The sequence below is a fragment of the Spermophilus citellus genome (assembly GCF_964194105.1).
Source record: "Spermophilus citellus genome assembly, chromosome: 10".
NCBI lineage: Eukaryota > Metazoa > Chordata > Mammalia > Rodentia > Sciuridae > Spermophilus > Spermophilus citellus.
The window spans coordinates 89,464,014-89,489,257 of NC_138197.1; the positions used below are offsets into that span (position 1 = coordinate 89,464,014).

The 25,244-nt window shown below is 34.6% G+C and overlaps 1 protein-coding gene across 4 annotated transcripts in view; it reads left to right on the plus strand.

Annotated features, from left to right (window-relative positions):
- RAB3IP (RAB3A interacting protein) overlaps positions 1–25,244 on the plus strand; it is a gene marked incomplete at its 3' end in the record, with an annotated part of 56,879 nt that overhangs the window by 14,649 nt on the left and 16,986 nt on the right. For 2 of the 4 annotated variants that reach the window (XM_081311799.1, XM_081311798.1), the window contains exons 2-4: positions 1,052–1,324; positions 2,029–2,287; positions 15,385–15,480. In XM_081311799.1, coding sequence (XP_081167925.1) covers positions 1,077–1,324; positions 2,029–2,287; positions 15,385–15,480 — 603 coding nt within the window. In that variant the 5' untranslated portion in view covers positions 1,052–1,076. Of the gene's footprint in view, positions 1–1,051; positions 1,325–2,028; positions 2,288–12,622; positions 12,807–15,384; positions 15,481–25,244 lie in introns of those variants that run through there. The other 2 variants (XM_081311801.1, XM_081311800.1) reach the window with 2 other exon arrangements.

A 25,244-nucleotide genomic window follows, 5' to 3' on the forward strand; every position in this document is an offset into this window, starting at 1 on the left:
AATTTACTTTTCAGGCTAGTAAGTTTAGACTTTATTCTGTAGACAGTGGAAACTAAAGGGTTTATAGAATCTTGAAATGAAAAAGTTGAGTGGATATGTCTTAGTTTTTGTGTAAACTTTATAATGTAATTGGGTAGTTTTATAAAATATTTTTGTTAACAGAGAAACTGACATATACTTGTTATTGTTAGTGGCTATTATAACAATATTTATTTAGGCCGTGCTGTGTGCCAGGCATGTAGTACTCTACTAAGCACTTTAATGGATTGTTTCCTTTAATCCTCACAACAAGCAGAACATTGGAGGAAATTTTGTTGTCCTCATTCTCATTCCATCAGAGAAGAAATTTCAGGTTTACGGAAATGGAACACGTTATCCAGGATTGGATCCTGGTTCTATTTAGGACATTGTTGAGTCAATCAGTAAAATTTGATTGAGGTCTGCCCATTAGATGTTAATTTGATCAGAGTTAATATTCAGATTTTGATGATGATTATGTGATTATGTAGGAGATTGGCCTTGTACTTGGGATACAGTTTTATATATATACTGAGATATTTAAGGGTTTATGGGTATCCATCTGAAACATTCTCAAATGGTCCAAAAATGTCAACAGTTTAATAATGTGAGTGAATGGGCATATAGGAGCTCTGTAATATGTAGGTAAGTTGAGAGAGAGAGAGAGAGAGAGAGAGAGAGAGAGAGAGAGGGAGATAGATAGATATTGTGTATATCTTTACTGCCTTTTTAACTTTCTGTGACCTTGGTTAGAAAAAATATCAAGCAGATTTTTATTTATTCTTCATACTTTCTTATCAAGTGTATTTACTTTAGCAATATTAGTTACCATTTTCAAGTTTCTTCCAAATCAGGTGGTTTACCTTTGGTAGTATGTATACTCTAAGGTCATTAAGTATTAAGTGATTGTAGGTCTTCTTTAGTCTCTCTTAAGTTTTTACTTTATTATGGACTATAAACACATAGTTTATGCATCTTAATTTAATTTTAAATATCAGCATCAAAAATAACAATCTGCTTTTTGTTTTAATAGGTTATCTTATGATGAGGCTTTTGCTATGGCTAATGACCCCTTGGAAGGCTTCCATGAAGTAAACCTTGCTTCACCTACTTCACCAGACCTTCTTAGTGTGTATGAATCAGGAACTCAGGAGCAGACTACCTCACCAAGTGTCATCTACCGGCCACATCCTTCAGCTTTATGCTCTTCTATCCAGGCTAATACGTTGGATGTTTCTGATCTTCCTACACAACCTGTATATTCATCCCCCAGACGTTTAAATTGTGCAGAAGTATCTGGTATCAGGTAGGATTATTTAGGATTATAGTTTTTAAAAGATGGGCAATTTGCTTAGTTACTTTTAAGTGTAACTATTTTTTTGAAAATTTGAATAACATCAGCTTTACTGTGTAGAGCGATGTATAATGCTTCAGAACAGGGGTTGAAAAACTTAATGTAAAGTGACAGATAGTAAATATTTTAGCCTTTGTAAGACATATAGTTACTGTTCTACCTATTCATTTCTGCCTTTAGAGTGTAAAAGCCACCATAGACAGTATATAAATGAACGAGTGGGCTGTGTTCCAATAAAACTATATGGACACAGAATTTTGAGTTTCATATAATTTTCACATGCTATGAAATTGTATTCTTTTGAGTTCTTTTCAACCATTTGAAAATGCAAAAACCATTTTTGGCTCATGTGCCTTATGAAAACAGGTGGCAGGCTTGATTTAGTTTGCAGGCTATAGAGCCGACCCCTGTTCTTAACATTATCCAGTAGAACTTTTGGTAATGTTAAACATGTTCTATTTCTGTGTTAATCTGCAGGAAAGCTATTAGCTTCATGTGGCTGTTGAGCCCTTCATGTGACTAGTATGATTGAAGACTTGCTATTAATTAAATACAGAAGCTACCAAATTGGATAATGCAGTTTTAGAGATACAGCTTATGCCATTTCTTTGGTGCTTATGCTGATACTTTCTAAAAACTGTTTCTTTTCTTTATAGCATTCATGTTACAGACCCAGCATCTTCTGTTACCTCTGGAGCTGCAGCTGAGTTCACTAAATTAACTACAAGGAAGGACAACTGTAATGCAGAGAGAGAGTTTTTACAGGGAGCTACTATCACAGAGGCTTGTGCTGGCAGCGATGATATTTTTGGGTTGAGTACAGATAGTCTGTCCCGTTTACGAAGCCCATCTGTTCTTGAAGTTAGAGAAAAGGGCTATGAAAGATTAAAAGAAGAACTTGCAAAAGCTCAGAGGGTAAGGAAATGATGAGTACAACATAGTTTTAATGTTAAAAGGCTAGAAAGGACTCTTGAATATGAATATGTTTTCTGAATTATGGCAGCTTGTGATTCAAAACTTATGTCAACAGCCATTCCCGTTATTCCAATTTTTTTTTAAGAGAGGCCAGATAGTTGACATTTTTTTCTTTCTTCTACTTTTATTTGTTTCTATTTAAAGTGAATTTCTTATAGGCAGGATATAGTTACATCTTGATTTTTTTATCCTTTCTAATAATCTCTTTTTTTTTTTCTTCTTTTTGGTAGTACTGGGGATGGAACTGAGCTATACCCCAAATCCTTTAAAAAATTTTTTTTTAAATTTGAGACACAGTCTCACTAAGTTGCCAAAGTTGGCCTTTAAGCTTAGAATCCTCCTATCTCAGTCTCCTAAGTCACTGAGATTATAGCTGTGCACCTCCATAACCAGCCTTTTAATTGACATGATTTGAGTATTTACATTTCATGAAATGTTGATATGGTTTTTAAAAACTTCTATCATACTATTTGTTTTCTATTAGTTGCATATGATTCTTCTTTTCCCCTTTTTTCCTTTTATGATTTCTTTTGTACTCTATATTTTTTATGAATTCATCTTTTCTTTAGCATATTGGCTATGTATCTTTGTTGTGTTAATTCAGTAATTGCTTTAAGGGTTTATAGTGTACATATTTAACTTGCACTATCTTCAGTGATAGTATCCTACTTCACATACAGTGTAAGAATCTTAAAAAAGTATATTTCTGTTTTTCCCATCCTATTTTTGTTGTTATTGTTGTTGCTGGTACATAATAATTGTATAGTATAGTTGTTGCATGGTGGCATTTTTGTATGTGTACATAACATAATTTGATCAATTTTGCTCCCTGATACCTCCCCTTATCCTTACCTTCTCCCTCCCTAACTCCCTTTCTCTACTTTTCTGCTTTCATAATGTCCTCCAACCCCCACCCCTCACCCCCACTTCCACATATGAGAGAAAATATTTAATACTTGTATTTCTGAGTCTGGTTTGTTTCACTTAACTTGATGCTCTCCAGATCCATCCATTTTCTGCAAAAGATGTAATTTTGTTGTTCTTTATGGCTGAATAAAACTCTGTTGTATATCTCACCTTTTCTTTATCCTAGTCTAGACACCTAGACTGATTCCATAACTGGGCAGTTGTGAATTGTGCTTTGATAACATAGGCACACATGTATTACTAAAACATGCTGACTTTAATTCTTTTGGGTAAATACCAAGAAATGGTATAGCTGGGTCATATGATAGTTCTACTTTCAGTTTTTTAGGAACCTCCATACTGATTTCCATAGTGGCTGTCCTAATTTGCATTCCTACCAACAGTGTATCTTTTTTCCTGAATCCTTACCGGCAATTTTTGTTATCTATATTCTTGATGATTGTCATTCTGATTGGAGTTAAATAGAATATCAGTGTAGTTTTGATTTGCATTTCCTTGATGGATAAAGATGTTGAACATTTTTTTCATTTAGTTTTTGGCCATTTGTACTTTTGAGAAGTATCTGTTCAGTTTATTTGCCTATTTGTTAAATTGGATAATTATTTTTTTTAGTGTTGGATTTTTTGAGTTCTTTATATATTCTGGATATTAATACTCTGTCAGAAGGGTAACTGGCAAAGATTTTCCCCCATTCTGTAGGCTGTGTCTTCCTATGGCTAATTGTTTTCTTTTGCTGGGCAGAAAGAAGCTTTTGAATTTGATGATATTCTATGTATTGATTCTTGATATTCCCTGAGCTACAGAAGTTTTATTCTAGAAGTTGTTGCTTGTGCCTATGTGTTGAACTACTTCCCTTATGTTTTCTTGCAGCAGTTGGAAAGTTCCTGTTCTTATACCTAGGTCTTTAATTTAAGTTGACTTTTGTACAGGGTGAGAGATAAGGTATTGGAGGGGGACCAGCACCCTGCCAGGGTAGATTCCTGCTCAGGAGATATGAACCACCTGAGAGAAGTAGAAAGTCTGAAATAATTACTAAGAAATAGAGGCAGAGCCAGATTAAATAAAAAGGAAGCAGAGTGCCTGTTAGATCTTCCAGTCCTAATAAGAGCTAGAACTGAACAACTAAAAAATGGCTCCATTTAAAAAAAAATTTTGTTGTATTCTATTTATTCTAATTTGTTATATATGAAAGCAGAATGCATTTCAGTTTATATTACACAAATAGAGCACAATTTTTCATGTCTCTAGTTGAACCCAAAGTAAAGTCACACCATTCGTGTTTTGATACACGTACTTAGGGTAATGATGTTCATCTCATTCTACCATTGAACCCAGGGCCTCACGCATGCTAGGTGAGTGTTCTTCCTCTGAGCCACAACTCCAGCCCATCCAATTCTTTATTTAAGGGGAAGCACATCAAAGGCAAGGTTAAGGTTTCAGTGGAAACTGTGGAAACCTTCTCTGTGTTGCAGGGGTCTTGCAGCTAACAGGTTGATTGACATCTTGGCAAGCCATACTCATCTCCAAGAGGCTGAGTGGCTGTGTGGCTTCGGGGGTCACCCCATCTCCATTGCACTGCTGAACTTAGAGGCAGCTAGGTAGGAAGCCACGTGAACCAAGTATTCTCAAGCCAGCAGGATTGCTGCTGGGGGTTCTCACTGGGAGTTCTCCATACAAGGCTTTCCTGCTTAATGGCTTCCTTGTCTTTTAGGTTCTTGCACAGTTCAAGGATGGTTCCTGGCAATAGGGATCTAGTTTCATTCTTCTACACATGGATATTCTGTTATCCCAGTACCATTTCTTAAAGAGGCTATCTTTTCTGCACAACATGTTATTTGTTTGCATTAAACAATTGATTATCGTTTAAAGGGATTTAAATAATGATACATAGGTACCCATGTAGCTGTCATTTCTAGTGCTATTCTTTTCTGCATATGTATCTAGATTTTTAACTGGTATCATTTTCCTTCTGTTTAAAGGACATTCTTTAACATTTTTGTTTTCCATGTTTGCTTTTGTCTTTTAACTTTTATATATATGAAAATGTCTCTTTTTATTTTTGTTTTTGAAAGCTATTTTCTCTGGATAATGAATTTTACATTGATATGTTTTTCTTTTAGAACTGTAAAAATGTTGCTCTAGTATCTTAAAGCATTCATTATTTCTTTTTTCCCCTTTATTTATTGGTTGTTCACAACATTACAAAGCTCTTGACATATCATATTTCATACGTTAGATTGAAGTGGGTTATGAACCCCCAATTTTACCCCAAATGCAGATTGCAGAATCACATTGGTTACACATCCACAATTTTACATAATGCCCTATTAGTAATTGTTGTATTCTGCTACCTTTCCTATCCCCTACTATCCCCCCTCCCCTCCCCTCCCCTCTTCTCTCTCTACCCCATCTACTGTAGTTCATTTCTCTCCTTGTTTATTTTCCCATTCCCCTCACAACCTCTTATATGTAATTTTGTATAGCAATGAGGGTCTCCCTTCATTTCCATGCAATTTCCCTTTTCTCTCCCTTTCCCTCCCATCTCATGTCTCTGTTTAATGTTACTCTTTTCTTCCTGCTCTTCCTCCCTGCTCTGTTCATAGTTGCTCTCATTATATCAAAGAAGACATTTGGTATTTGTTTTTTAGGGATTGGCTAGCTTCACTAAGCATAATCTGCTCTAGTGCCATCCATTTCCCTGAAAATTCTATGATTTTGTCATTTTTTATTGCTGCATAGTACTCCATTGTGTATAGATGCCACATTTTTTTTTATCCATTCATCTATTGAAGGGCATCTGGGTTGGTTCCACAGTCTAGCTATTGTGAATTGTGCTGCTATGAACATTGATGTGGCAGTATCCCTGTAGCATGCTCTTTTAAGGTCTTCAGGGAATAGTCCGAGAAGGGCAATAGCAGGGTCAAATGGTGGTTCCATTCCCAGCTTTCCCAGGAATCTCCAAACTGCTTTCCAAATTGGCCGCACCAATTTGCAGTCCCACCAGCAATGTACAAGTGTACCCTTTTCTCCACATCCTCGCCAGCACTTGTTGTTGTTTGACTTCATAGTGGCTGCCAATCTTACTGGAGTGAGATGGTATCTTAGGGTGGTTTTGATTTGCATTTCTCTGACTGCTAGCGATGGTGAGCATTTTTTCATGTACTTGTTGATTGATTGTATGTCCTCCTCTGAGAAGTGTCTGTTCAGGTCCTTGGCCCATTTGTTGATTGGGTTATTTGTTATCTTATTGTCTAATTTTTTGAGTTCTTTGTATACTCTGGATATTAGGGCTCTATCTGAAGTGTGAGGAGTAAAAATTTGTTCCCAGGATGTAGGCTCCCTATTTACCTCTCTTATTGTTTCTCTTGCTGAGAAAAAACTTTTTAGTTTAAGTAAGTCCCATTTGTTGATTCTTGTTATTAACTCTTGTGCTATGGGTGTCCTATTAAGGAATTTGGAGCCCGACCCCACAATATGTAGATCGGAGCCAACTTTTTCTTCTATCAGACGCAGAGTCTCTGATTTGATATCAAGCTCCTTGATCCATTTTGAGTTAACTTTTGTGCATGGCGAGAGAAAGGGATTCAGTTTCATTTTGTTGCATACATTCATTATTTCTTACAAGTAGTCTGCTGTTATCCTTACTTTTATTCCTCTGTATGTGATGGGTTTTCCTCTAGGCATTTATGAGATTCCTCTGCAAGTAATTTGATAATGATTTGCTTTGGAGTAGTTTTTTTTTTTTTCAGGATTTTGTGTGTGTACGTATGTGTGTGTATGGAATTTGTTGAGTTTCTTAAATCTGAGAGTTTTAAGTTTTATAAAATTTGGGACATTTTGGCCAGTATTTATTCAAAAGTTTTACATTTCTCAAAATCTCTCTCCTCCTTTCTGATTCCTGTTACACATACATTAGCTTACTGGGTTTTTGTTTTTGTTTTGGGTACCAGGGATTGAACTCAGGGATGCTTGACCACTCAGCCACATCCCTAGCCCTTTTTAATATTTTATTTAGAAACAGGGTCTCACTGAGTTGCTTAGTACCTCACTAAGTTGCTTTGAACTCATGATCCTCCTGCCTCAGCTCCTGAGGTGCTAGGATTACAGGTATGCACTGCTGCGCCCAGCTAGCTTACTGGGGTTCTATTTATTCATTTAAAAATCTTTTTCCCTCTTGGTGTTTCATTGTGGATAGTTTCCTGTGCTGGGTCTTCAGTGTCACTGTGCTTTCCTTCTGCATTTTCTAATCTGTTAATATCATACAATGTATTTTAAAACTTAAACATTGTAGTTTTCATCACTAAGAGTTTGCTTTGGATCATATACATTATGCTTATCTATGTATAGGATCTCTATATATGTATATGATCCAAATATATATATATATATTTATGTACGTATACATAAATATATTTTAGTTTTGTCTAATTAGTCTTACCTCTATTCACTCTTGAGCATGTGAAAGACAGTTTTAAACTTCTCTGGTGTTTAATCTCTTCAAATAACAATCTAAGGCTCGCTTGATTTGTTTCCCATTTCTGGAGGATCACTGTCTTTTGTTGCTGAATGTTCAATATCTTGAAGATTGTTGTTTCGTATATATTACCCAGTTTCTTAGTTGTGTCAGGTGGTGGTAAGTTTGACCTTTGTTACTCTATCTTGATTTGAAATGAAAGTTGTATTTCCTATTTGTATTATTTGATTTTCTGTCCTGTCCCATACAAGTACACCCCCACATAAAAATTTACACTTGCACATACATGCTTTAGTTATTATGTTTGTGCTTATGATTATGTGCTGAGCATATAGTGAATTCTCAATATATTTTGTTAGTTAAATCAATAGTTCACATGTATACAGGTATAATGGTGTATGAATAGGCACACATGCATAATATATTAGTTGAGGTGATTCTAGATGTTTATAAGTACCTCCAAAATTTTAGTGACTTGACCTAATAGAGGTTCATTTTTATTAATTTAGTACTCTGAAACAGGTGTTTGTAGTTGATAGGCAGTTCTTTGTGAAATTGTTTGTATAATCTCTTAGAGCTGAACTACCACTTCCCAGCAATAAACCCATACAGTGTGAGTAGGGGAGCCCCCCATGTGACCACTGGCTTTTAGGTGCAGGAATGCCAGAGGTAATGGTGTTGTCCTTCAGTTGTTTGGACTTCCACGTGTTAGTGCTTAAGAGTGGCAAAAGCTCATGTGTAATTTGAGCTTTGGTATGTCCTTATGAAAATGTAGAGTTTTGTGCTCCGTTCCAGACTTGCTGAAACAGAATTATTTTGTTGAGGCTTGGCAGTATGCATTTTCATCAAACTTCTCTGTTGATTTTTTTACATTCACTAAAGGGTGAAACCTGCTGGGATTACCTTCAACTTTTACTCTTCCTTAAAAGAGAATTAAATGGTGTGGAAATAAAATGCAGTAGGATAACTTGCAGCCATAAGAAGTTAACTCAAAAACACATACCTAGTACCAATTAGCATGGGCCTACTAATGTAGCCAAGAAAGTTTGTAAACATTTGCCATGTTCATTCATCAGCGAGTGTGTCTTGAGTAACCAGAGTATTTACAGGATTGTATTAGGCTATGTAGTATGCAAAATGTTAGATATGAACCTGGGTTTATTAGGGAGTTTATTAGGGAGAAAAGACTTGTTTACATGGTAGTGTTTTATGGATTCTGAGCTGTACATTTTTTCCCATTAACTTTTCTGAAATCAGTGTGAGTCTTCTAGTTGCTGTCAGCTAGGCAAAGATTGTGGCAGTTGTCATTGCCTACTTGGGTGCAAACTTGTTCACTGTTGTTCATGTTATCAGTTTAAGACTTTTTCCCTCTGATATACTGGGGATTGAACCCAAGACTTTATGATTGCTAAACAAGCATTCAACCAGCCCTTTTGTTATTAATTTAATTGAATTTTGTGACTTGGGTGCTATATATTTTTTATCTTAAATACTGTATTAAAACATCTTCAGAAGTATTTCACTATATGACATTGAAACAAAAAGAAAGAGACAAAAAAGCAGTGTAACATGATAAAATTCTGTTTATCAGTTTAGAAGAGTATTCCTTATCACATAAAATGAACATTCTAAGAGGAAAAAATCATGGTGTGATAGTTTTATTAGCAGTGTATTTTCTTTCCTGAAGTATAAAATGTTAAGAATCATGAAGTCGCTGGGTGTGGTGGCACACACCTGTAATCCCAGAAGCTCGGGAGGCTGAGGCAGGAGATCGTGAGTTCAAAGCCAGCCTCAGCAACAGTGAAGTGCTAAGCAACTCAGTGAGAATCTGTCTCTAAATAAAATACAAAAAGGGCTGGGGATGTGGCTCAGTGGTTGAGTGCTCCTGAGTTCAATCCCTGTACCACCCCGCCATACACACACAAAAAAGAATCATGAAATATTAAATTTGTTGAAATATACTTCATTATAGAGTCTGATATTCTCTATTCTTAATACTTCTTGAATTTTTTCTAATACCATTTTAAATCTATATCTCTTGCCTAAAATATTACAGGAATTACTGTGTTCTTTCAGTCCAGTTTTTTTTTTTAACTTAGCCAAACTCTAAAAGTCATCATTCTATATTACAAATTTGATGGTTGCTCTATTAAAATCTTTCATAATCTTTTAGATCTTTTAGATAATTTCCTCTTGCTTTTAAGGTAAGTCCCAATTGTGTAAAAAAAGACTGACATTCAAGGCTTTTCAAGACAGATCATAAACCTAACTTTTTTTTTTTTTGTGGCATCTACCCTCTTCATATTTGGCTATATAAAGCACACTTCTTAATTTCTTCCTTTGCATTTGGAAGACTCTTCTAGTACGTACACATTACTATTTATAAAATTGCCTTTGCAACCCTCATTAGGCAATGATGTCATGAATTTGGTCTTTTTTCTTTCGTATCTGTTTACCTAGATCAATGCCTGATGTGTTGTTAATAGAAACAGTATTTATTGAAAGTATGAATTTTGAATAACTATATTACAGTACAAGGTTTTCATAATGAAAAGTACAAGTGAAAATCTAAAAAATATTCACATGAAGTACACATTTTACTTCATACTAGTAGATTGAATTGAACCCGGAGGCATAAAGAGAAAGTTATCAGCTGGGTGTGCTGGTACATGCTTGTAATCCCAGCAATTTGGGAGGCTGAGGTGGGAGGATTGAAAGTTCAAGACCAGCCTCAGCAACTTAGTGATACCCTGTCTCAAAATAAAAAATAAAGAGGACTGGGCATGTGGCTCAGTGGTGAAGTGCCCCTGGGTTTAATTCTTGGTAACAAGAAAGAAAGTTATCAGTTATTCATGGGGAAAGAATTCAGGAGGATGGGATCAGCATGGCAATGAATGGAGAGCAAATCAGACCAGTTTAACTCACCTTAGAGCATGGATCATGGGAGGTAACTCTGAAAAGGAAAACGGCATATATTGCAGAGCGTATTAAGGTGAGGTTTACTCTACTTTGGTAGATAGTAGGGAACTACTTGAGAATTTTGCTTTCATGAATGACATATGAATTGGTCTGTTGGTTTGGAAGCTTCTCAAGGGTATAGTATTTTATTTGTTTTTGTATCCTGAGGAATTACCATACTGCTTACGTAGTAGAAAATGTTGAGTGAAGTTAGTTTTCACATAAAGTTGTAAAAATTTAGGATTTGAAAGGACCTGGCATTAAATTTATGCATTTATTAATGTGTAAATTAATGTAGGGAGAGCTGGCATTTAAAAAAAAATTTGTAGTTAGATGGACAGCATGCCTTTATTTTATTTGTTTGCTTTTATGTGGTGCTGAGGATCGAACCCAGTGCCTCACACGTGCAAGGCAAGAACTGTGACACTGAGCTACAGCCTCAGCCCCAAGAGAACTGGCATTTTAATGATGTCTTTCTGTCCAAGAACATGGGTTTTTCTTTCTGTTTGTTTAGGTCTACTTTTGTGTTTTTTCATGACTATTTAAAAGTTTTCATTGTGCCTTGTAGTCTTTAGCATTTTAAGTTTCCTTTGTTATCTTCAGTGATTTCAGTCCTATCCTGTCCATTTTATTTTTCTTATATTGTTTTTGGTATAGTTCTGCCCATCCTTTTATTTTTAAACTGTCTGAATCACTTCACTTTAGGTATGTCTGTTGTACAGAGCATAGGGATGGATTTTGCTTCTTTACCAGGTCTGAATGTCATTTTCTTTTAATAGATGAGTTATATCCACTTAAATTTATTAATAAAGATGCTGTTTGGGCTTTTTTTTGTCACATAATTTTCCGATGTTTATTGTGTGTATGAACCTTTTCACTATGTACCCGGTTTGCTTTGTATTTTCCTTCAGTTTTTCTTTTTGGTCATTTGGAAGGCTTTTATTTTCAATCCAGTTGTTACTAAAGTGATAGTCTTTGATGTATCTAACAAATAGTTGTGACAAAACATGAATATTACTTTTATTGTTTAAAACTGGAATGCCCATAAGTACGTGGAGAGGTTTGTGTGAAATATTGAAAGACTGGGCATTAGGTGTGTCATTAGGAAATCAAAGATTTAAGATAAATTGGCCCTTCTGTAGAGACTGTCTTTGGTCCCCACCACAAACAATACTAAAATAATTTAATAACTATTTTTTTCCTTTTTCTCTATAATTTAATTTTAGTTACAGGTACCATCATAATGTTAATCCCTGTAATCTGAACTATGTTCAAGTTTATACACATTGTTTTGTGAGCCTCAAGTTGTATCTGTTTACTTTCAGCTAATTTCTTAAAAAGTTAAGAGACTTAGTTTCATCTTTCACCTATTTTTTCATTTCTGTATTCTCAAAACTTATGTCATTTATATACTGTTTTGTTAGCTTTATCCCATTTAAAATTTAGACACTTTTTTTTTTAGAGCAATTTTAGGTTCATAGAAAAGAGGAAAGTACAGAGTGCCCATTCAGAGCCCTTCACTATAAGCATCACCCACCAGAGTGGTACATTTGTTATAACTGATAAAACTCTGTTGACACATTATCCCTCAAAGTTCTTTGTTTACTTTTGGGTTCACTCCTGGTGTTTTATATTCTGTGAGTTTTGACAAATGTAAGATGTGTATGTATCCACTATTATAGTATCATAGAGAATAGTTTTATTGCTTTAAAAATTCTCTGTGCTCCCCCCCCCCCAAAAAAAAAAAACCGTGGTAACCACAAATATTTTTTTAAATTTTCATAGTTTTACTTTTTTCTACTATGTAAAACAGTTGGAAATATGTAGTTTTTGAGTTTTTCAGATTTTTCACTTAGTAATATGCATTATAGGTTCCACCATGTCTTTTCATGGATTAATAGCTCATTTCCTTTTAGCACTGAATGATGTTCCATTATCTGGATGTAATTTAATCATTCACCTACTGAAAGACATCCTGGCTACTTCCAAGTTTTGGCGATTATGAATAACGCAGCTATGAATGTCAGTGTACAGGTTTTTGTGTGGACATGTTTCCAACTTGTGGGTACATACCAAGAAGTACGAGTGCTGGATCGTATGGTAAGAGTTGTTTGGTTTTGTAAGAAACTGCCAAACTATCTTCCAAAGTGGCTGTGTTGTTTACATTCCTACCAGTCATGAATGAGAGTTCCTGTTGCTCCACATACTCAAAATTTGATGTCATTAGTGTTCAGAGTTTGGCCATTCTAATAGGTATGTGGTAACATCACTTTGTTGCTTTAATTTGCATTTCCCTAATGAGAAACGATGTTGAGCATCTTATATGCTTAGTTGTCATTTATGTATCCTCTTTGTGAAATGTCTGTTTTGGTGTTTTTGTCCATTTTTAAAATTGGATTGTTCTTGTCTGAATGTTGTTTTAAGTGTTCTTTGCATATTTTGGAAGCAGATATGTCTTTTACAGATATTTTCTCCCAATCTGTGGATTGACATCTCATTCTCTTGATATCTCCATCTTTTAGTCATAGTACTATGGTTCAATGTGATTCCTTCTCATCTCCAGTCCTTAATTAAAGCTTCTGTAGATTTTTTTTCCTTATTCATATTCTCTGCTCCTTCATTCAGGCAGGCTGATGAGAGAGAGATTTTCTAAGGTCTTTCAGATTTATGATACTTTCTGGCCTTATACATGGAAAACACTTTGGCTGAATATAAAATACTCAGTTTACATTTTTTTCTTCAATATCTAAAAAAATGTTACTTTGTTTTCTAGAGATGTTGCTGTAAAACTTTGATGTGATTTTTTTTCCTCCTTGTATTTGGCTTGGCTTTGCATTTAGCTTTTTAAAAATTTCAACTGATAAACATAAATTGTAAGTATTAATGGGAAACCATGTAATGTTTCAACACACATATAGGTGGTAGTGTGTTTAAGTCAGGTTAAACATATCTCCACAAAAAGTTATCATTTTTTTTTTTTTGCTGCAAAAACATTCAAAATCCTTTCTTAAAGCTTTTTGAAATGTAGAATTTATTTTTATATTTATAGTCACATGTTTTTGTGCACCAGAACATCTTATCATCTAACTGTAAGTTTATGTATTTGTGTTTTTTTCGCATATTAGTGGGAATTGGATTTTCCTTGGCCCTTAGGAAGAAGTTCCTGTGAAGGAGTAAGATAAGCCTGGATAGCTTTTCCCTCTGTTGATATTGGTATATTTGAGTACACTTCCATCTCTCAGAGGTATACCTTGTTCAAGCAGGTTTTCTCCTCTAGCTCACTGTTTCTAAGAGCTATACAGGTGTAACATTTCATCACAAGATAGTTTTCTCTTTCCCTCACACTCTGTGATCTGTTTCTTTTGTAACCTTGCCACCCCCTTTCTCCTCTTGTGTAGTTCCTTCTCTCTGCTTATCACCATTGTTTTTGTCTGGCAGTTTGGTTTCAAATTCCAAGCATTTTTCCCTTAGTTTGAGACTCTGTCCTTGGCCAGGAGCTCTTTGCAGACTTCCAAGATCCTTAAGAGTTTAGAGCTTCTCATCACCATTTGCTGCCTACAGAGTGGAATATACATGTTTGTTTTGTTTTGTTTGTCTTAATTCATCTACAGATGGGGCCTGTGAAAACCTTTCTGTTTTTTTCCATTTGTCCTCAGATTTGTTCTCTCAGCAGCACTTTTTGAGTTATTTAGTGATTTTGGGGTTCTGAGATCCTTTCATTTCCTGTGATTCCCTTCTGATCCTGCATTGGGGGCAATATGAATCATTCTCTCATATTCTGAAATTAGTGGGGATTCTCTTTTACCTAGTTTTGATGATGATATAGTCATTAGGTTCTTCTGATTTTCTAATTGATATATTTGGTTTTTAGGAGTTATCTTTAGGAGATTTAAAAACTGTGCTCCTACTACAATTACAACACAACTATCTTGTATTTTGTTTCTGTAATTGTGACGTGTGTGTGTGTGTGAGAAAGAGAGAGACTGCTGTTTAAGGAGCTTGCTTTTTTTTTTTTTCAGTGTTTGAAAGGTTAATTTAGAGCTAGTTAGACATTTGAAATTGCATATTTTTAGCATCTTAATAATTTTTAGACATCTGTTTGTGACCTGTAGAGAACTTATATGTAAATATAGGTTGTAACTTTTGTCATTAACATTGTTTTTGATTTTAAATGCTAATATGCATTGTTTACCTCTGGTTACTGTGTTAAATTGATAATCTAATAGAAATTTTAGATTTATTATAGTATGGCACATAGGTATCTTTATGTAAACAACTTTTAAAATAAATGTGAAAAAACTACTGAACTTTAATTGAAATTAATAAGCATAATTAAAAACATTCCTTGCTGGATAGAAATAAATATGTTCAAGAGAAAAACGAAGGGAAAAAAAGAGTGAAATCATTTTATTATTTATAATATATATATTCATATTTAATCTTTGGGTATTTTATGAAAGAAATGTGAAATTTTAATATGTTAGTTGGATTATTTGTGATTTTAGACTATGTAAAATTTTAGCCTTTCATGTAGCAAGTACTAGATAAACATTTTCAATGTGAACATGTAGGAGAAGCTAGTATTAATAATTTGTAGTTTTATTAGCAAACATTTATAGCCTTTTGAATCAAACTATATACTGTGGAGTCCCCAAATAAAATTATTAATTTTTCATAGGAACTGAAGTTGAAAGATGAAGAATGTGAAAGGCTTTCAAAAGTGCGAGATCAACTTGGACAGGAATTGGAAGAACTCACAGCTAGTCTATTTGAGGTTGGTCTGTTTACATCTTGGCCAACAGCAGCATCTTGATTTTCATGTATTGATAGAATTGTTTTTTGAAGAAATCTTTCAAAGGATATGCTTAACTTCATATATATTCATAAGTCCTCTAAGCAAAAAAAAAAAAAATCTTTAATAAGTGTACAATTTGTAACTTAAAGAAAAACAAAATAAATAAAATACTATAAGCTACCAGTATCAGGTAATTTAAAATTATATGTGTTTAAAGAAAGGAGATAAACTTAAATTTTAAATATTTATAGGCTACTTTAGAGTAACTTTTTCTGATTCCGCAACAAAAATGACCTCTGATATGGGGTAATGTGAGGAATGTTAGAGAGTATATTTGCTATGTCTAGCCTGCCACCAGGACCAAAATTTCTACCCAGCTAAAGCATTAGTTCTCAGTAAGAGTATCATTGGCCCCTAGAAGCAGAAGTAATAGAGTGTGTGAGAGGGAGAGAAAGACAAAGATACTCAATATTATAAAGAATTTGCTCATGGAATTATGAAAGGTGGCAAATCCCAGGAGCTGCAAGGTGAACTGATACTCTAGAAACTCAGGTAAGCAGATGGTGTAGTTCCAGTCGAGTTTGAAGGCTTGAGAATCTGAAAGAGCCAATATTCTAGTTAGAGCCTGAAGGAAGAAGGAGTTTTCATGCTCAGGAACTTTTTGTTTTATTTTGGACTTCAGCTGATTGGATGAAGCCCACCCATACGATAGAGAGCATTTGCTTTACTCAGTCTGATAATTTAAATATTAATTTCATCTAAAACAACCCAAAACCCAGAATACTGTTTGACCAAATATTTGGACACACTGTGACCCAGTCAAGATGACAATAAAATTAACCATTATAAGGAATTGCCACCAAAATGCTAGTAATAATCCTTGGTCATTTTGACAACTTTTAGTATCTCTAGGGAAAAGGATAGTACTTACATAGTAAAGAATCATTGCCATGAAGTGTCTCCTTTGGTAAGACCATCAGCCTTTAGAAGTTTCTTAACAAAAATGTTGATGTGTTACCAGAATGAATAATGCCATCATCATTACTTAACAATGTTTTTTACCCCTAAACATTATTTATTTATTTATTGTGGTGCTGGGGATTGAACCCAGGGCCCTGTGTATGTGAGGCAAGCACTCTACCAGTTGAGCTATATCCCCAGCTCCAAAGATTTCTTCTTAAATTATTTATTATAATAAAAAAAATTAGGGGAAAAACTCCATTCCATTCCATTCCAAATATGTACAAAACTCTAAAATTGCTTTTTGTTATTTTTATTCATGTGACATTTATTTCAGTTTTAGAGGTATGCATATTTTCTTACATATAATATTAATATATTTTATATTTTTCAAATAACACTTTCATTCACTAGTTGAAATGATAATCTGTGATGTGCATGTTTCATAATTTGTTATTTTCTTGAATAGACATTTTAAAATGAATGTATTTATTTCTTCAGTTACCTAGTCATCACAAATGAGAGGAAACTAAATTTAAGAATGGTGGTCAATGGAAAGTTAAAAATCTAGAACAGGAGTATTTGATGTTATATTTTATACTGAGACCAGGAAAGAAAGTATGTTGATAAAAGATGATTTTAGTAATGAAATTTGTATTCAAATTATTTATGAATTATGAAAAAAGTGCTGACAGTTTTTCTGTGGCCTTAATTGTGCCTTATTAATCTTAGTTTATCATTATCTTATGAAAATATTTTTTTCTTGCATTTTTATGTGTGTATAATTTTTTAAATATTAAAATTATTCAGAATAAACGCCATTTGTATACTTTTGGTAAACCTGACATGTAATTTCAAATTAGGAGTTCATTATTATGTTTGATGAATAATTTTGAATATTAATTATAGTTTATATGTAGCAAAATTGAGTCTTAAAATACCAAATATGTACAAAACTCTAAAGTCGCATATATTTGTACTGTCTTCAATTTTGAGATAACAAAATTGTCAGTTGAAAGAATACTTTGCACTCAATATGGAAAAAATATAGGTAGTCATAAGATTTTTTTGTTTTGTTTTATAAGCCAGTTTTGTTGTTGTTGTCATGCTTAGTTTTCTCTCAACAGTAAAGAAAAATAAGATATAGAAAGTCTGTTGAGCAAGGCTAATATTCAGATTTATTACCCTGACTCTTGCTTTAAATACTATTAAAATAATAACTGGCACTTCTGTTTGTCTCAGGCCATAACATTGTAGTCATTGTGAGGCCTCTCTTTCCTTCATCCCACATTTCAGGTTATTAGTAAAGTCTTGTGGTGCTACCTCTAGACTATAAAGCAAAGCACATTCCAAACCACTGTTATTTACCTAGATCAATATATGTTGAACTTTTTGAATCTATACCCAGTCAGTGATAGAGAAATTTGAGCATGTATCTCATATTTATTGCGGGGTCCCTATGTGCTGGGCTCTGTTATAAAAGCACGTAGACTTTTTATAAGTTGTATACATATACTAACATATATACTAATATATTACATACATTTAAGACAAAAACAAAAATAAAACTACTTAAATTTTTATAATAGTACCAAAATATTTTATTCTCACCACAGCATTATATGTATTTGTATTTTTATATGTAGTGAGGAATGTGATTGAATGTTACTTTGTTTTTGAAAATTGATTTTAAAAATTTATGACCCAGATGAAAGTCTAGTCTGAGTTTCATTTTAAAAATTAAATGTAATGTTGCTGGTAACTCACAGATTTATCAGTCCATCTGTCATCAGTGTAGTGGCCCCTGTAAATCATGTGTATGTTTTTTTTCAGTTCTATTACCAGGTATGGGAATTTTTTTAAAATCCTCCAGCAAATTTCTGTCTTCCCCAGTACTAACAAAGTATTATTATTATTTTTATTAGCACATTATAGTTTTATATAGTAGCTGGGTTCATCTCAACAAATTCTTACATGCATGGCATCTGACCCACTCCATTTCAGTCCCTGTTTGTTGCTGCCTCCCCACATGTTCCCCATTCCCATTCTATTCCATTGTCCTCCCCTTGCTCATTCCTCATCCATCCTTGATGGGTGCCTTTCACACACACTTAGTAAAGGTAAAAATCCTTGTAGTGTGTTTATTTATACACATAATATGATTTCTTTTCTTTTTTTTTTTACTACTGGAGATTAAATGAACCCAGAGGTACTTTACCACTGAGCCACACCCCCAGCCTCCCAAGCTTTTTTTGAGACAGGATCTCATTAAGTTGCTTAGAGCATCTCTAAGTTCTTAAGGCCTCAGCCTCCCGAGTCGCTGGCATTACAGGTGTGTGCCACTGCTCCTGGCTGTAACAGATTTTTTTGCAAACTAATCAGATTGTTGTGTTTAAACATTATTAAAAACAAACAAATGAACAAAACAATAACAACAACAACAATAAAAACCCTGCCACCTCCTTTATTTGAATCACTACTGACCAGGTAGAATAAAAAATCTGTTTTCACAGTTTTTAAATATATACACATAATTGTTTAGATCAGAAGTCTGCAGATCAGAGCCTCAGGATAAAAGCACCCTATGTTTCCTTTTGTCTAGCCTGTGCTAATAATGGGTTTTATATTTGTAAATGGTTGGAGGAAAATGTAACATTTTGTGACATGAAAATTTTAATATCAATATGTAAATTAGGAGACAAGTATAGTAAGAATAGAAATTTGTTAGTGGAAACACAATATAGGAAGGAATAAAATCTGATATTATCTGAAGTGTTTATATATAGGGTGTACAAATTAGAGTGTTTGTCTGTGATTGAAATTAAGTTATCAGTTTAAGATAGTGCTGTACCTGGAAAATGTTCAGTGTAAACCCTGTGGTAACCAAAAACAAAACAAAACAAAAAACTAAACAAAATTAAATACACAAAAGACAAAAAGAAAAGAATCAAAATATATGGCCACAAAATATCATCAGACCACACTAAATAACAACAAAAAAGAGAGGAGCAAGGAAACTACAACACAGACAATAAACAAACAAACAAATAAATAAATAAATAAAAATAAATTTAATAAAATGGCAAGAGTAAACCCTTACCTTACAATAATTGCTTTAAGTGTAAATGAACTAAACTTTCCGATCAGAAGGCTAAGAGTGGCTGAATGGGTAAAAAACAAAATGCCAATTATATACTGTCTGTAAGAGACTCACTTTAGATTTAAGGACACATATAATCTAAAAGTGAAAGGATGGAGAAATAAAACTGGCAAAAAAACAGAAGTAACTGTAATTGGACGAAGTAGATGTTCTATCAAAATAATCACAAGAAACAAGGTCATTATATGATAACAAAAGGTTCAGTTTGGCCGGAAGATAGTTATATTTACTCACATCAAAGCACCTAGATAGTAAACATTAAAAGATCTGAAAGGAGAAATATCTGCAAAATAATACTAGGGGACTTTAATACCTCACTTTCTATAATGAACACACCAATTTAACAAAATCAATGAGGAAAACAGTAGAACTGAATAACACTTGACCAAATGTACCTAACAGACATATATAGAACTTCCCACATGACAAAATAATACAAATTTTTCTCAGATATACATGAAAGATTCTCCAGGATTGTTCATGTTAGATCACAAAATCATTTGTAAATTAAAAAGATAAAAATCATTCCAAAAATCTTTTCCACCTATAGTGAAATTAAGCTAGAAATTGATAGCAGCAAGAAACGGGACAATTCATAAATACATGGAAACTAAACAAAGTTTTGAACAACCATGGGATCAAAATGGAATTTGAACAATATCTTGAGACAAACAAAAAGGAGAATACAACATACCAAAACTAATGAGAAACAACAGAAACAGTACTAGAGAATTTTATAGCAATAAATGCCTACATTAAAAAAAGGAGAATTCAATCTCATACCTCAAGGAATTAGAAAAAGAAAAGCATACTAAGCCCAAAGATAGCAAAAGGAAGGAAATAATAAAGATTAGAATAGAAAAAGAGACTAGGAAAATAATAATATCAACAAAGAGTTTTTTTTTTAATAAAAGCAAACCTTTAGCTTAGACTAAGAATAAAAGAAGACTCTTCTAAAACTGGAAATGAAAGAGGAAACATTGCAATAGATGCCTCAGAAATAAAAAGGGGCTTTTATAAACAACTGTATACCAATAAACCAAATAATCTAGAGGAAATGGATAAATTCCTAGAAACATACAGTGTATCAAAACGGATCAAGAAGACATAAGAAAGCTTGAACAGACAAATAAGGTTGAGTCAGTAATCAAAAACTTACCAACAAAGAACCACTCAGGACCAGATAGATTACTTTATAGGTGAATATTACTGAACATCCAAAGAAAATACCAATCCTTCTTAACTTCTTGAAATAGAACACTTCCAAACTCATTTTATGAGGCCAGCATTCCATTGAAAACCAGGTCAGCAAAGACATGAGAAAACAGCTATGGGTCAGTATTCCTGATACACATAGGTACAAAATTTTCAATAAAATTATTGAAAACTGAATTCAGCAGCATATGACAAGAATAAATATACCATGACCAAATGGGATTTATCCCTGTGATGCAAAGATGGTTGAACATGGGTAAATCAATCATTATAATACAGTTGTGTTAACAGATGGAGATCATGTGATCATCTCAATAGATGTAGAAAGACCTCTTTACAAAATTTAACATTCATTGATCATGAAAACTCTCAACAAAATAGGTATTGAAGCAGTGTAATTCCACACATTAAGAACCATATATGAAAAACTTATAGCTCACATCACTGTCAATGGGAAAAAAGTTGAAAGCTTTTCCTCTAAAATCTGGTACAAGGCAAAGGTTGCCTGCTCTTTGCCACTTTTACTTAAGACAGTACTGAAGTCCTAGCCAGAGTAATTAGACAAGAAAAAGAAAAATCATATGTTTGAAGGTGATATTAACATATATAGAAAGTCTTAAGGATTCATTAACAGAAGTTAGAACTAACAAATGAATTTAGTAAACATGCAGGATACAAAAATCAGTGGTGTTTCTATTCACAATGAACTGTCTGAAAAGGAAATTAAGAAAATCCTGTTTGTAAAAATACTAAAAAGAATTAAATACGTAGGAATAAACTTAACCAAAGAGATTAAAGATTTGTATGCTGAATATTATAATATGTGGATGAGGGGAGTTAAAGAAGACAGATACATAAAAAGATATCCTATGTTCATGGCTTGAAAAAATTAAAATGTCCATAAAACCAAAAGTGATTACAGATTCAGTGCAATCCCTCTCAAAATCCCAATGATTTTTTTTCAGAAATAGAAAAAAAATCCTAAAATTCTTACAGACCTGCCAAAGAGCAAAAGCAGTTTTCTTTTTTTAAATGTGTGTGTGTATGTGTATACACACATACACACACACATTAAAAAAAAAAAAAAAAAATATATATATATATATATATATATATATATATATATATATAAATTGTTGATGGGCCTTTATTATGCATTTATTTATATGTGGTGCTGAGAATTGAACCCAGTGCCTCACACATGCTAGGCGAGTGCTCTACCACTGAGCCACAACCCTAGCCCACAAAAGCAGTTTTCAACAAGAAAGAAAAGCTGGATATGTTACACTTCCTTATTTCAAAATATATGAGAGAGCTACCATAGTCAAACCAGTGTGGCACTGATAAGACAATTGGAACTAAGTAGCCCCCAAATAAGCCTATGCATTTATGTGAAGGGTGCTTATAAATACACGGTTGAGAAAGGATAGTGTCTTCAATAAATGGTGCTGGGGAAACTGGATATCCACATTCAGATAAATGAAATTGGATCTTTATCTCATGGCATAAACAACAACAATAACACAAAATAAACTCAAATTGGATAAGGAAAACTTGAAACCATAACACTACTATATCAAGAGCATAGGCAACAAAAGCAAATTAGACAAGTAGAATTGCATCAAACTTTTGCACAGCAAACTGAACAAAATGAAAAGGCAGCCTACTAAGTGGTAGAAAATATGCAAACTATGTATCTGATAAGGGGTTAATATACAAGGCACTCAATAACCAAAAGGAAAAGACCTTCCTCCCCCCAAAAAAACCCCACAATTGAAAAATAGGTTAAGGACTTGCATAGATGCTTTTCCTTAAAATCAATACAGATGGCCAACAAATATATTAAAAGGTGCTCAGCATCTTTTTTTTTAAGAGAGAGAATTTTTTTTTAAGAGAGAGAGAGGGGAGAGAGAGAGAGAGAATTTTTAGTATTTATTTTTCAGTTCTCGGCGGACATAACATCTTTGTTGGTATGTGGTGCTGAGGATCGAACCCGGGCCGCACGCATGCCAGGCAAGCGCGCTACCGCTTGAGCCACATCCCCAGCCCGAGAGAGAATTTTTTAATATTTATTTTTCAGTTTTTTTGTGGACACAACATCTTTATTTTATTTTTGTGTGATGCTGAGGATCGAACCCAGCGCCGCGCGCATGCCAGGCAAGTGCGCTACCGCTTGAGCCACATCCCCAGCCCTGCTCAGCATCTTTTATCATCAGGTAAATACAAATCAAAACCCAATGAAATATCCAAAATATAAAAGATGTTGTCAAGTATATACAGAAAAAGAACCCTTGTACACTCTTGGTCAGTGTTTTAGTTTTGTGTTCTGTGACCAAAAGGCCAGACAAGAACAACTCAGAGAAGGGAAAGTTTATTTTGACTCATGGATTCAGAGGTTTAGTCCATGGTCAGCCAACTCCATAGCTCTGGACCTAAGGTGAAGTAGAACATCATGGCAGAAGGATGTGACAGAAAGAAGCAACTCAGGACATCACAACCATGAAGCAGAGAGAGTTCGGCTCACCAGGGACAAAATAGTAAACCCCAATATGAGGCAAGACATCATGGTGGAAGAGTGTGGCAAAGGAAAGCTACTTAGTTTGTTACAGCCAGGAAAGGGGGAGCTAGTGCGAAATGAGTCAGGGATAATATAATTCCACGGGCATACCCCTATTGGTCTACTTCCTCCAGCCACACCCTATCTGCCTTCAGTAACCACCCATTAATCCATTCAAATTATCAATCTATCAAATGGATTAATCCACCAATCTGGTTACAACTCTTATACCCTTAAAACAATTTTGCCTCTGAACATTAATACATTTTCTTACACATGAACTTTTGGGGGAGACACCTCATATTTATACCATTAAATTCTGCCCCTGGCCTCCGAAAGCTCATGCCTGTCTCACAATGCAAAATACATTTAATTCATTTCCAAAACTCTCTATTGTCTCCTATGTTGCCTTTTTATTTTGTTGACTTCTGTGCAGCATTACTCAAAAGACCAAGTCCAAAATCTCATCTGAGACTCAAGGCAAACTCTTATCTGTGAGCCTCTATAAAGATCAAAAGCAGGTTACATATGATGGCATGAAGTACTTCCATTCCAAAAGGGAGAAGTAGGGTCATGGAAAGGAGATGAGACCAAAGCAAGAACTAAGTCCACCTGGGCTAACAAGTCCTGTAGCTTAGGTCCAGCATCAGGGGGACATGGCATCATGATGTTTTCTCCAAAGGGCTTGTGCCCCCATAATATTGCTGGTTATAGCCCACATGGCATTTCTCTTGGTTTGTTTTTGCTTGATTTCTGCAGCTTTGGCTTTCTTCTTACATCTTCATGCATTGCCTTCTCAGGGATTGCTTGCAGAGATTCCAACCCTGCTATACTTTGCCTGGCTTCCCAGGCCTTCCTTTGACATTTTGGTGGAAGCCTCCATGACCCCGTGACTCCATCATTCTGCATTCATGCAGACCCAGCACCACATGGATGACACCAAGTTTTGCTGCCATGTTGAACAGTAGCCAAGTCTTCTGGCACCCTGGCTATAGTGGCCTGTGAGTGGCTGAGCATGGTGAAACAACTTTTTAGGCCACCCCTTGTGCAAGCAGGGTGCTCTCATTGTCTGGTCTCAAAGGAGTTTTTATTTTTACACCCTTGAGCCTGTGATAGGTGTGGCCTTGCCAATTCCCAGTATGCCTTCAAGCTGTCTTTTCTATTGTCTGGCTGTATGAAGTATTTAGCATTTCTTCAGTAGTTGTAAATTCTTCAACAACCATACTTCCTTGATCCCACTTTTACTCACAATTTTCTGGCCAAACTGCAAGTTTTTTCAGATCTTTCTGCTTTGCTTTCTGCTGCTGATTTTCACTGTAAACTTGGCTAAAGGGCATCAGCATTGTCCATGCCAGTGCCTGAGTGGTCCATTCAGCCTTTGTTTTAACCTCATGCTAAGTCTCAGGATATGGGCAAAATGTAGACAGCTATTTTGCCAGAAGTTACATGAATGACCTCCAGTCAATGACCTCTAGTTCTCTAAAATTGAGGACTCAATTTTAATAGAGTCCTCCTTCCCCTCTGAAACTTGAGCCAAGTCTTTACTGTCAGCAGTCCTATTGACATTCTGGTCTTCTGAGATCCCATCAGTCTCACCCATCAAGCTCTGCTTACAACATTCTAAGGCTTCTGCATCCTGCATCTCCAAACTTTTCCAAAATCCCCCTGCAAACCAGTTCCAAATACTTATGAACCACATGGTCAGGTTAGTCACAGAAATGGCCCCACTCCTAGAACCAATTTCTTGTTTTAGTCAGTTTTGGGTCATTGTGACCAAAACCCCAAAAAGATGAGGAAAAGTTTATTTTGAGTCATGGGTTCAAAGGTTAATTCCATGGCTGGCCAACTCCA